Source organism: Pongo abelii, chromosome 16, assembly GCF_028885655.2.
Source record: "Pongo abelii isolate AG06213 chromosome 16, NHGRI_mPonAbe1-v2.0_pri, whole genome shotgun sequence".
Lineage (NCBI taxonomy): Eukaryota > Metazoa > Chordata > Mammalia > Primates > Hominidae > Pongo > Pongo abelii.
This window is the reverse complement of record NC_072001.2, coordinates 103,217,743-103,231,654: the sequence shown is the minus strand read 5'-3', so window position 1 is coordinate 103,231,654 and position 13,912 is coordinate 103,217,743. Positions and strand designations below refer to the sequence as shown.

Genomic DNA, 13,912 nt, shown 5'->3' with positions numbered 1-13,912 from the left:
GGTCTTCAGGACTATGCATGGCACATATTAAAGCTGTATTCTGGTTGTTCTCATAACAGAGTTGCTGGCTTCCATCTGCCAGGAGCTGTGAGGGGGACCCAGTCTCAGGCAGACAGGAACCTCTGACAGTGGTCTTTCTTGGGAAGGGCCTGGGAGCATGGCCTCATGGCTGGCCAGCCCCTGCCACAGCCTCTCACCCACAGGCCCGCAGCACATGTGGAGAACAGTGTTGCAGGTGCACTGGGAAGGGCCTTGCCTCCCACAGCAAAGCAGAACAGAGTGCTTGCTTTCTTCCTGGTCCTGCACCATGGAGAGAAGGAAGGGGTGTGCATGCCTGGAGCATCCCCTGTGCAGGCACCTCCTGGTTGCCCCATGCCCAATATATTTACTTATCATTCAGTCCTCACACACACGCCCACTGCTCTTGCCCCTGATTTATGGATGAGGAACCCTGTATTAGTGTGCTCTCACACTGCTAATAAAGACATACCCGAGACTGGGGAATTTATAAAGGAAAGAGGTTTAATGGACTCACAGTTGCACATGGCTGGGAGGCCTCACAATTAGGGCAGAAGCCGAAAGAGAACAAAGGCACATCTTACATGGTGGCAGACAAGAAGGCATGTGCAGGGGAACTGCCCTTTATAAAAACCATCAGATCTCAAGACTTATTCACTATCATGAGAACAGCATGGGAAAAACCCACCCTCATGATTCAGTTACCTCCCACCAGGTCCCTCCCACAGCACATGGGAATTATGGGAGCTACAATTCAAGATGAGATTCGGGTGAGGACACAGCCAAACCATATCAAACTCAAAGCTCAGAGGAGGTAAATCCAAAATAGGATTCAGGACTCAGAGGCCTTCAGCTGTGAGTGTTCTGCCCCTCATATCTTAACCATGCAAATCTATTGAAAGTTAGGAAAAAAATTAAGATGAATGTGACCATCTCTGTTTTGGTTTGGACTGTCCACATAGACTGTCCATTCCAGAGGGCTTTGGGGGAACAGCAACTCCTCTTAACAAGACCGATGCCTGGATGGAGAATAACGGTCACAACAGTCGTAATAAGCTGGGGTTTATCAGGCCTGTGGAGTGTCAGGCCGGGGCTGAGTGCTCGGTAGAGGTCACCTCAGTCACGCCTCCAACAAGCCTGTGAGATGAGAGCAACATCTTACAAAGAAGGCAGCTAAGGCTTGAGCACAGACTCCCCCAAGGTTGCACAGCTGGGGAGTCAGTAGAGTGAGGACTTGAGGCTGGGTCTGTCCAGGTCCTTCTGAGAATTTGAGAAGGTCTGACTTCAGTGTGTGGGGACCTTGAACTTTCAGGGTCATGATGAGGCTAGTCAGGTGCACCTGTGCTGGCAGTAGGATTCTATGAATAAAAAAGCCCCTGAACTGAGGCACAGAGGACCCACCTATGTAGGAATAGGGGAGCCCAAGGCCAGTCTTGCTGCCTCTCCAAGTTGTTTTCTCCCTCTGTAAAGGGAAACCAGCAGGTCTCGTGCCTCTTCCAATGGGAGTTACAGTGGGCATGAGAATGAGACAGCGGGTAGAAAAGGACAGGGTACGCCAGGCGCAGTGGCTCACATCTCTAATCCTAGCACTTTGGGAGGCCGAGAAGGGAGGATTGCTTGATCCCAGGAGTTCAAGACCAGGCTAGGCAATGTAGTGAGACCTTGTCTCTACAGAAAATCAAAAAGTTAGCTGGGCATGGTGGCACATGCCTGTCGTCCCAGCTGTGCAGGAGGCTGAGGTAGAAGGATCACTTGAGCCCCAAGAGGTCGAGGCTGCAGTGAGCCAAGATTGCAGCACTGCACTCTAGACTGAGTGACAGAGTGAGACCCAGTCTCAGAAACAAACGAACAAACAAAAACAGGGCACGAACTGGAGGGGTGACCACATGTGTGTTAGAGTGACAGGGCTGACCCACCAGGGGTAGGTGTGAGACTGTTTTTTCAGGCTGGCTCAGGGCAGAGAATAAATGAGAAAGGAGAGCTCTGATCCATCTCGCTTTCCAGATCAGACTGCCCAAGTCTCCCTGGGACAGGAAGGGACGAGATCACTCTTCAGGCTGGGCTCTTTGTCAAGATGCCATAATCCACCAGCCCAGGCTCATCACCAGACCCCAAGGGGAGATGGCAGTTCAGTGCTGCCCAAGGCCAAGCCCTCCCCTCAGGTGTCCTCCTGGGCCCCTGGGCCCTGGCCTCCTTCCCCTTGGCTGCCCACATCTTGGATATTGCCTCTGATGGGTCACGGGCTGTACTGTTTGGCCCACGATGACTCTTCCATGAGGCACTGTCTGTAGGCAAGTTCCCATTCCCATGTGTCTGCAGGAGGAACCTCCCAGCCTGTTCTCAGTGGCTGCTTCTGCCTCTTGGTCACTCTGGGTGCTTCCCCGGCCACAGAAATCCCCTTGTCCTCTCCTCTTCCTCACACAGTCCACTAGGCCAGAGGTTCACAGGCCCCCACACACCCCCTCCGACTCCCAGGCACCTCTGGGCAGGCCTGGTTTCCAAAGTTCAGTGCCACTCTAAGAGGGAGGGTCTGCAGAGCCCACTTAGCAGGCATCAGACCACATTTCTTAAGAGGCATTGAGACCACCCTCTCCTTCACCCATCCATCCCTGCTTCCCCCTGAGGCCTCTTCCGGGCCAGCAGCCTTTCCCTGCTGCCAAATCCAAAGATGCCTTTCAGGCCCCAGCACTACAGGTGCAGTCCCTTCCCGGCATCCCTGGCCTGGCGGTCACCCCCTCTGCATCTCTTCTGGAGGCTGTCATGCCCCCCAGGTGCTTGCACTCCCCAAGCCCCTGCCCTCCAGCCTGTCTTCTCTGTGTCTGCGCTGTCTGGATCCGCACCCCAAGCTGCAGACTGCACCTGCCGACCTGCCTGACACTGCGCCCAGTGGCCCCTCAACCCGGCCTCTAAAGCAGCGCCACCCTTCCACCCCAGGCCAGCTCCTCCCCTGGGTGCTCCCTCTCAGTGGAGGTACCACCAACATTCTTGGGCTCAGAGTCCTGAGCCTGACATTTCTTGCCTTCTTTCTCTCTTTGACCCCACATACCAAAGGCCCTGTCATCTCCACCCTTTAAGAGTCTTCCAACCAGGGAGGCTGAGGCAGGAGAATCGGTTGAACCCATGAGGCAAAGGTTGCAGTGAGTCGAGATCGTGCCATTGCACTCCAGCCTGGGTGACAACAGCGAAACTCCATCTCCGTCTCAAAAAAAAAAAAAAAAAAAAAAGTCTTCTACCAAGGCATGTTGTCCCCTTGCCACCACTGCCTTGGGGAAAGCCATCATCTTGCCCTCTGGCACATGATTCCTGAGTGTACCAAAGGCCACCTGTCTCCCACCCCAGCCTTAAGGTGTGGACCAGACATCCCAGACTTGTCAATTGCACCACAGTCCCTCTACCTCCTGAACATTGTGAGGGCAGGCTCCGTCCATCAGAATGCTGAGCCCTGCTTATTTGGTTGACCAGCTCCACTTTGACCTTCAGGACCCAACCCAAGCTCCAGTTCCTTCACAGCACTTGTCAGATGGTAAAGAAATCGTCTGTTTTTATGTTTCCCCCACCCCTGAGGACCACACACTTGCCTGAGGTTTGTGAAGGCGGGGAAACTGAGTCAAGTGTCCCAGCCCTTGGTTCAGGACTCATCGTGAGGTTGACACTCATGTGTCTGGGAACAAAGAGGCTGAGGCTGAGCGGGTTGACTGTGCCAGTGGCTGCTGTCTTTGGCCTGGCCTGCATTTTCTGGAGCTTGGGGGCTGTTTGCCACCCTTCTTTTTATGCTGCAATGTTGTATGTGTGACTTGCTTGATGCCCTGCCTGTAATTGGCCTGTCTCTAACAGATGCTCAGAGAATCACATACAGGCACGTGTTTCCTTACTTTGATTAACTGAGTGAATGTGGGGAACATTCCTAGCACAGAGATTGGCAGAGATTAGACACTCAGTCAATACCAGCGCCTTCTTTTGCACCCATTCTGAGGAGGCACAAAGTTAACACTGGACCCCTGGACAAACCACTTGTTAGCCCAGATTGTGTTGGAATACAACATCTCATGCTGTTTTTTGATCATTTAAAGTTGTTGAAAATAACGACCTACCAGGGTCCTCTTTTTGGCTACCTGCGTTTGAGATTCACTCTATTCAACATAAAATAACTGTCAGAAAAGTGTGACCCTGATGATGTCATTGTTTCTTTGCAACAACTGTCACATCTCAGCAGACCTCATAAGGCCTTTACCTAGTTTAAATCTCAGCCAAATCAAGATGTAAATAGAAATTGAATTTTAAACAGGAGCTGAGTTTTTTCCGAATTGTGAATGCAGTGAGTGTGTGGTTGGCAGAATAACGGCCCCCACAGGTGTCCACATTCTAATCCGTAGAACCTGGGAATATGTAACCCTGTGTGGCCAAGAGGAGTTAAGGTTGCAGATGGTGTTATGGTTGTGGTATGGATTGAATTGTGTCCTCTTCAAAATTCTTTTATTGAAGTCCTAACCCCCACTATCTCAGAATGTGACCTTATTTGGGGACAGGGTGGCGGCAGATGTAATTAGGTAAAATGATATCATACTGAAGTAGGGTGGGGCCCTGATCTGATATGACAGGTATCCTTATAAGAAGAGGGTCGTGTAAGGACACAGACACACAGAGGACACCATGGGAAGACGCAGGCTGGGGCTGGAGTGATGCTTCTGCATGCCAGGGAACACCAAGGCTTCCCAGCCGCCACCAGAACCTCGGAGAGAGACACAGAACCCGTTCTCCCTCAGGGCCCTCGGGGGGACCAGCCACACTGACACCATGGTTTTGGGCTTCTGGCCTCCAAAACTGTGAGGGAATAGATTCCTGTTGTTTTAAGCCACCCAATTGGTGATATTTTTATCGACAGTCTCAGCAAACTAATACAGCTTGGTAGTCAGTTGTGATGCTTTTATTGGCAGTCCTTTTATCAGCAAATTTTAGGGCCAACTGATTATCGGGTTGGTAATCAGCTGGCCTTAAAGTAGATTATTCTGGATTATCTGGGTGAGTCTGGGGTCATCACAAGGGTCCTTCCAAGTAGGAGATGAGGCAGAAGAGAAGGTCGGAGTGACACAGTGCGAGAAACACTCCTCCACCACTGCTGGTCTTGAGGAGGGAGGAAGAGGCCCCAAGCCAAGGAATGGGGCAGCATGGAGCTGGAAAAGGCAGGAGACAGATTCTTCCCTGGAGTCTCCAGGAGGAACCAGCCCTCTCAGCACCCTGGTTTTAGATTTGAGAGACTCATGCCAGACTTCTGGCCTCCAGAACTGTAAGATAATACATCTGTTATTTTGAGCCATTAAGTTGGGGGCAATTTGTTACAGCAGCAATAAGAATACAGGGTCTCATGTGGTCACTGAGCTGCCTGAAGCATCTCATTAGGATGATTTAACTTGAAGCATCTGCAGAGGAACTGAGTCAGTGCTAGGCAGGAAAGGAAGCAGTCACAGGAGGAACAGGAGAAGGGGTGCCCTGAATTAGAGAAGTGTTAACTGTGGCTTCCTAAAGAATTACAGTTTCAGCCAGGCGTAGTGGCTCATGCCTGTAATCCCAGCACTTTGGGAGGCCGAGGCAGGCAGATCACTTGATGCCAGGAGTTCAAGACCAGCCTGGCAAACATGCCAAAACTCCATCTCTACTAAAACTTCAAAAATGAGCCGGGTGTGATTGCTCATGTCCATAATCCCAGCACTTTGGGAGGCCAAGGCGGGCGGATCACTTGAGGTCAGGAGTTCAAGACCAGCCTGGCCAACATGGCGAAACCCTGTCTCTACTAAAAATACAAAAATTAGCCAGGCATGATGGAGCATACCTGTAATGCCAGCTACTCGGGAGGCTGAGGCACCAGAATCCCTTGAACTTGGGAGGTGGAGGCTGCAGTGAGCCGAGATTGTGCCATTGCACTCCAGCCTGGGAGACAGTGAGACTCCACTCAGAAAAAAAAAAAAAGAATTACACTATCATGCTTTTAAGAAGAGCAGCTAACAAACTTGGCTAATAAATATTGCTGTTAAAGTTTTTTAGGGCTCACTAGTGGAAAAAAATAGGGCTTACAATGTAATTGGAATATAAATTGTTTGACAGAACTACAGTTCCTTTCCCAAATTACTGGATTTGAAGTGAATGTGATTTGACTGTGGTGTTGAGTTGTACAGTGTCGTTCAAGTGTCGTAGGTGGGCTCCTGCAGCCAGGGTGGTTTGGGTGAAATGATTTCTTTATGCCACCAAAAAAAAAAAAAAAGTTTTAAGAAAGTCATTTTCTGCCCATACCTCATTGAGATTTGTCAAGATCAGAAGCAAAAAGTCTAGCTGAAAAACAGCTAAAATATGCTGTGGAGTGCTTGTGCACAAAGTCCACACAGCAACCCCTGTAGACAGCTCCTCCTGCGCTGCAGGCGTGAACATGTGCACCCCGGGCACAGCCCTCTGCTCTCCCCTTCAGCTGCCTGCGGCTTAAGAAACACTTCGCTTCTGTGACTTTTCTTCACTGATTTACAACTTGCTTCTAACCACCCACTGAAATCATTCTTTTAATTGTGGTAAAATACACATAAAATTTACCATCTTACCATCTGTAAATGTGCAGTTCAGTGGCAGTAAGTACATTCACCTTGTGCAGCCATCACTGCCATCCAAACACAGAACTTTTCTATCTTCTTCACCTGAAAGTCTGCCCCCACTAAACACTCACTCCCTGTTCCCCCTTCCCCTCAGCCCCTGGCAACCATCATTCTACTTTGTCTCTATAAATCTGACTGCTCCAGGGACCTCACGTAAGTGGAATTGCACAGGATTTCTCCTTTGGTTATTGGCTTCTTTCTCTTGGCATAAAGCTCATCCATGTCATAGCATGCATCAGAATCTCCTTTTTGACAACTAAATAATATTCCCTTGTATGCATATACTACACTTTATCTATTCATCCTTTGATGGACACTTGGGTCGTTTCCACCTTTTGGCTATTGTGAATAATGCTGCTGTGAACACGGGTGTGCTAATATCTTACCATACCGTTTTTTAATCTATCTACATAGCCATTCAGTGGCTATGTGTCATTCTAACACTGGATGATACAGTTTAAAACTGAGTCAAACAGGATACAGTGGCCTAGTTTATTCGCGGCTAACCCTGCTGACTGACACTCAGCTCACACGTCACTTCCCCAACCCTGAGGCAGAGCAAGTCACCTCCCTGGGCCCCCACGGCCCCGTGTTCACCTCCTCTACAGCAGTGAGCCTCATATACTGCTGATCCGGCTGGTTATGTGGCTCCTGTGGGCTGAGCCGTATTTCTGACTGTACATCTAGAACCCCAGGCAGAGCTGGGAAGTAGGAGGGGGAAAGGAAGGAAGGGCGTGGAGCAAGGGCTGTGCCCTGAGCTGCCCGGTGTGGGACCCACAGTCGTGAGTGCATTTGTGCTCCTCTGTCATGGGGAGACTCGAGGTCCCCCATGGTGCGGTTGAGAGGCTGTACTCTCGGCAGGTGGAGCTTGTTTTTGAATTCCAGGGGCCCCAGGACACGGGAGTTTATCGGTCAATCTGGCGATGCCCATTGCACCATAGGAGGGAGGCAGGGGCAGCCCCAGAGGAGGGGTGAATGGCAGAGCATCCCTGGCTGAAGAGCAACGCGGCCCCCATGGGCTGCACGTACACCTCATGTGCTGGGGGCTGTGTCACCCTCCCCCTGTGAGGCTCTGGGCCGTGACAAGGAGGGAGATTGTAAGGACTCCACTGGAAAGGGCTGGACAGCAGGAAGGAGGGATGCATAAGGTATGTTCCATTCTGGCATGAGAAGCGAAGGAGAGAAGAGGCAGGACAGGCAGCCGCCCCTCACTGCTCTGCAGGAATCTTCCGTGTGCAAACAGTGCCCCTCCCAGGGCTGTTTCTCCAAATTGCTCAAATCAAGAAATCACTTTTGTGGGAAGCCTCTTAAATCTACAAAACTTTTTGAATGAAATTTTTGCTTTTTCCACATTCCTCTTGACTCTGTTTCCCCGCAGATCTGGCTTTTTAAGTCAGCGAGGGGACAGGGGATGTAGAAACATCCAGGGCAGGACTACTGAGCTTTGCCTGGCTCTTCCCCCGTCCCCCCAATGTGTCCTGGATGTGACCTCTGTGTCAGCCAGAGTCGCCGCCCACGTCCACTAGAGCACCTGCTGTGGTCACGTGCTGGGAATGGCAATGCACCCTGTGGCCTATGGCATGCCAAGTGGCATCCCCACGAGCAAGACATAGGGGCCCCACTTCTCAGGCTTGGCCCTGGAAGCACAGCACATACAAAGTCGGGAGCAGACTCAAAGCTGTTTTCACAGTTGGGGTCAGCATAATAGCACCAAACAGGTCTCATCCTAAAGCCTGACATCTTTATTCTCAAAGTCAACTGCAAAAGGGCAGGACAAAGGAGATCTGGTGGGAGTCAGTTCATGAGAGACAAAAAGCAGCCCAGGATGGGGAGGTTAATATGTTTAATCTGGCTGCTTAAAAATACAGAAATAGTATCAAGTTGGACAACATTGATGAAGTCAGAGTCTCTATTTTAAAAAAGAAAATCATCACATGCAAATTTCTTTTTTCTTTTTTTTTTGGTTTTGGCCTTTTTTTTTTTTTTTTTTTTTTTTTTTTTGAGACTGAGTCTCGCTCTGTCCCCCAGGCTGGCAGGCTGGAGTGCAGTGGTGCAATCTCAGCTCACTGCAACCTCTGCCTCCCAGTTCAAACAGTTCTCTCACCTCAGCCTCCCAAATAGCTGGGACCACAGGTGCACACCACCACGGTGGGCTATTTTTGTATTTTAGTAGAGATGGGGTTTCATCGTACTGGCCAGGCTGATCTCGAACTCCTGACCTCAGGTGATCCACCCACCTTGGCCTCCCAAAATGCTGAGATTATAGGTGTGAGCCATTGCGCCCAGCCTAGACTTGATTCTATGGAGTACTTTTAGGTTCACATCAAAATTGAGAGGAAGGTACAGAGAGATTTCTCATATACTGCCTGCTGCAGGCACACATGGTCTCCCCAACCAGAGCTACGTTCATTACAGCTGATGGACCTACCCTTACACATCACTACATCATTATCACCCACATCTATGGTTCGTCTTAGGCTTCATTCTCAGTGTTGCACATTTTGTGAGTTTGGACAGATTTATGACATGTTTCCACCATTATAGCATCATACAAAGCAGTTTCACTGCCCTAAAAATTCTCTGTGCTCCAACCAGTTTCCTTTTTAAAAAAAGAGAAAAGAGACCAGTTTATTTTGTGATTGTGAGCAAAGAAAGAAATGACGCAGCTGCCAATCTCCTATTCTGTGCCTCTTCTTCCCAGGTACAGACATTGTTTTCCTTCGGGAGAGATGTGGCTTATTCTAGATTCAGGCGTAATGGTCATGCCTGGATCATGGCCTTCATCATTCTCATCTTGGGAAGAGCTTTGGGTCCTCTGAAGGCCCAGAAGTCTAGTGAACCTGGTTGATGCTCAGTAAATGTCTGCCCCACTGAATATTTTCTGTATCTCCTTCCAAGAGCACCTTCTGGTGTTCTTCCCTCTATTTTTTTGACCATAGCCCCCAGCAGGCATAAGATCTATGTCCTGGAGCCAATATTTCTACAGTGATGACTCTAGAAACCAGTCTGTTCTGAAAGCTTTCACCATTTCTCACGAGCAATGAGAGAAATAAGCATATGTTTTTATTCATTTTAAAGATGCCTCCTTTATTTGAGACTATGTCTCTTCTGTATTTTTAGTGTTAAGGTGTATTCTGGGGGAGCAATATGGTTGGGGCCAGGCACAGTGGCTCACACCTGTAATCCCAGCACTTTGGGAGGCCGAGGCAGGTGGATCATCTGAGGTCAGGAGTTTGAGACCAGCCTGACCAACGTGGTGAAACCCTTCTCTACTAAAAATGCAAAAATTAGTCAGGCGTGGTGGCGCATGCCTGTAAACCCGACTACTCAGGAGGCTAAGGCAGGAAAATCTTCCTGGGAGGTGGAGGTTGCAATGAGCCAAGATCGTGCCATTGTGCTCCAGCCTGGGTGACAAAAGCAAAACTCCACCTCAAAAAATAAAGAAGATAGTGGCTGTTTTTTTAGTATGTGTGTGCTTATCATCCCTATTCATCACATTCATTCTTGCTGCTTCCAGGCCACATCTGGGCCATGTTGTCCTCTGTAGTGACTGAGTAGAAAATGAATGGGAGGGATTGAACATCTGCCACACAAACTCTTTTGGCCAAAAGAAGAGAAAACTTAAAGGGGAACAAAAGAACTGTCCTCACATATTTAAGAAGGCCTCTGGGTTACTCCAAAGACCAGAACTAGGAGAAATGAACTAGGAGAAATGTGTAGAATTTGGCTCAATTCTCTTCGTGTTGAGTAGTGGCTGGGTGCTGAGATGGGAGACTCATGGCCACCCTGCAGGAGTTCTCCATCTACCAAGGAGACAATGACAGCAGTGATAGCTAAGAGTTACATTTACATGGGCTTCAGGTGTGCCAGACACTGTTGTAAGCAATTTATGGACAATGTGCCACTTGTCCTCACAACTGCACCCCAAGGGAGTCACTGTGGCTCCCATCCCTGCCATGCGAGCCATGGATTCAAGAAGGGCTTCACTGGAGTTAGGCCCCAGAAGCCTGAGGATAGAGTGATGATTCTGCCAAGAGGATTGGGACTTAGCTCCAGAGGAGGTGCCCTGGGACAAGGAGGGACAATTTGGGGTGGAGGGGAGGAGCCCAGGTAGCTCCGTCTTCTCAGCACCAGAGATGCCGGCGCCACCCCAGTCGGTTCAGACCAGCACCGTCCTCACCGGGACTGCTGCAGGAGCCTCCTCTTTGGTCTCCCTGCCGCCGCTTCTGCCCACTATAAACTGGTATCCACACCGAGCCGGTGGTCCTCTCAGAGCCGAAAGGAACACGTCACTCCTCTCTCAAAACCCTCCAGGACTCCATCTTATTTGAACAAGAGCCACCAGGGCCAGCCAGGCCCTAGGTATCTCACCCTTCTGCCCCCCACATCCCATCCTTTCCCCTCACTGTCCCCTTCCTCACTCAGCCTCCACCCCGCCAGCGTGCCCCTCCACCAGGGCCTTTGCCCCCCTGTGACCTCTGCCTTGGAAGCCTTTTCCACGTAGCCACGGGGCTCACTTCCTCCCAGGCTCTGCTCAGACGTCCGCTTCCCAGCAAGGCCTTCCCTGCATCCTGCTGTAAGATAACACTCACCCCCACCTACTCCATGTTCTGCTCACGCTGCTTGACTTGTCTCTAAAGCACTTGTGACTGTGTGTTACGGTCTCTAATCTCATCTAGTACATTTGTTGTAGATGCTATGGTGATACATGTGGTTCAGTGGGTATATAAGGTCTGCCCCCCTCAGAATGTAAGCTTCAGAGGGCAGGGACTTTGTTTCACTCACTGCCTCCTCATCAGAACCTAGAAGGTGCCTAGCACATGGGATGCCCTCAATAAATCTGCAGTGCCTGGATGGGCAGATGAGCCACTCAGCTGGGACTGGAAAGTGAGAGACAGCTGGCACTGTCCAGTACCCGTTCAAATGATCCTGCCAGTGGGCAAAAGCGGTAGACATTGCTCAACAGTGGGATGGCCCGGCATGGCATGATCAGACTTGGTTTGGGGCAGGATTCAGGACTGTTTTTGACCAATGAGGAGGAACTGAGTGGCTGTCAGACCTGGCAGTGCACAGGTCAAGCTGCTTTGTCAGGTGGTGAACTCTTGGGAGCGAGGAGTTTATGAGGCAGGACAAGAAAGGGCAAAGCCAGTTGGCTCATCCAGAAACCAAGCAGGGGAGATCCCTTAGTGTTCCCAAAAGGGCACTGGAAGCCCTTTGTGTGTCATGAGGAAGCATGATTCCCAAGCTGCTCAGCTGCTTTCCAGCACCCTGAGGCCAACAGAGACGCCTACTGCATCGGATCATCAGGCTTTCAGGCAGGGAGCTGAAGTTTTATTTTTTGTCTTTATTTTTTGGGGGATAGAGTCTCACTCGGTCACCCAGGCTGGAGTGTAGTGGTGCGATCTCGGCTCACTGCAACCTCCACCTCCTGGGTTCAAGTGATTCTCCTGCCTCAGCCTCCTGAGTAGCTGGGACTACAGGCGTGCACCACTATGCCTGGATAATTTTTTGTATTTTTAGTAGAGACGGAGTTTCACCATGTTGGCCAGGCTGATCTCGAACTCCTGACCTCAAGTGATCCACCCGCCTCAGCCTCCCAAATTGTTTGGATTACAGGCGTCAGCCACTGCCCAGCCTGAGCCGAAGTTTTAGAAGAACACTTTCAGACGCCAACCTCAACAGCCTCTGTCTTCCTACGGCCCACAACGTGCCACTCTCAAGCACCACAGCCATCTCTGGAGGGCCCAGGCTCTGGAAAGCAGGGAGGGCCTAGTTCTGGTTGATCAAGCTGGGACTGGTGCGGGCTGGGGGGTTCTTTGTCAATGGCTGTATCAATCCCCTCTTGCCGCAGCAACTAACAACTGCAACATCTCGGTCACTGACAGTAGCGCAGGCAGTAGCGATGCGGGCTGTCTGTAGGGGCATTCCCTGTACTGGGACTGTTCTCCCAGCAGAGGGTAAGAAGCAAAGAGAATCAGAGCCAAACCGCATAACCACGTTCAGAGCTTCTGCCGGGACGCGGCCAGCATCCTGTTCACTCACACCCTGTCGAAAGAAGCAGGTCCTATGACAACAAGCAGATGTGTAATTCCCTACAGGGAGTCCGTGACCAGATAATTCCGTCTGCCGTAGGGGTGTTGGTTGCAGAAAGATGCCTGTGCTGAGGAGACCATCCAACCAGGGGACCACTCAAGTCACTCCCTCTGTGCCGATACTCTGAATTATGTCCAGGGTTGGCTGAAGAGCTTCCTGAGTCTGCCTCCCTCTCTCCCACCACAGGGCAGCAATTCCAGGATCCGGCCGCAAGGCCCTCCGGAGAGGCTGGCCTCTCACCCGAGTCGTTCTCTCTCTCTTTCCTCCCGTCTGGCAGGTGGGTGGCAGGCCCATGGAGCCCCTGCTCGGCGACCTGTGAGAAAGGCTTCCAGCACCGGGAGGTGACCTGCGTGTACCAGCTGCAGAATGGCACACATGTCGCTACACGGCCCCTCTACTGCCCGGGCCCCCGGCCAGCGGCAGTGCAGAGCTGTGAAGGCCAGGACTGCCTGTCCATCTGGGAGGCGTCTGAGTGGTCGCAGGTGGGTGCCTGGGCTTGCCGCCAGGACTCTGCCACAGGGACTCCAACACGGTGCCATGGTATCGGTGACATTCTGGTGCCTCCCAGCCCTCGCTCGCCCCCGGGTCAGCTTGAAGTTGTGTTATAGCTCATGTGTTCTTAATTCCCATCTCAGATAACAGCATGGCCACGAAAACATAGATACCACGTCTCCGATGATGTACATGTTGACAGCACAGTGAAGGACTGTTTGATCCCATTTCCTGTGAAAATTCTCACATCAAGATAGGATAGACAGATACTGACCGACTTTTTAATTCTCCTTCGGGTGTATTTAACTGTGGTGTGCTCAGGCTGGGAAGGTGGTTTCAAAGGTTTGCCTTTAATCCCCCAGCAGTCTTTGTAGATGACAAGAGTCAGATGCCAGGAGGGACAGCTTTTAGTGTGCAAGTTGGAGTTACAAATCTCATGCCATAAAATGTTTTGGAAAGAAGTGGATTAAGCCTTAAGTCTTAACTTTGAAGGTTGGTCCTGGGAGTACAATTTTATCTTTGGTGATGTCATCCTTTAGGGCTTTGCATTAACTTTGTGTTAATGATTTTGACTGTTTGGCTATAAAACTACAAAAAAAAAATAGCTGAATAAAGGGCAGGCTTCCCTCAGGTCTTCCACCAGCGTAGTCTAGAAAACTCAGAGAGGCTCATCC

The 13,912-nt window shown here is 50.6% G+C and overlaps 1 protein-coding gene across 3 annotated transcripts in view; it reads left to right on the top strand.

Moving 5' to 3' along the window:
• Positions 1 to 13,912, top strand: part of ADAMTS17 (ADAM metallopeptidase with thrombospondin type 1 motif 17) — a 367,718-nt gene that overhangs the window by 330,748 nt on the left and 23,058 nt on the right. For 2 of the 3 annotated variants that reach the window (XM_024232909.3, XM_063716750.1), the window contains one exon: positions 13,024 to 13,228. The exons of the other annotated variant lie outside the window; for it this stretch is intronic. In XM_024232909.3, coding sequence (XP_024088677.2) covers positions 13,024 to 13,228 — 205 coding nt within the window. The remainder of the gene's footprint in view (positions 1 to 13,023; positions 13,229 to 13,912) is intronic. 3 annotated transcript variants of the gene reach the window in all.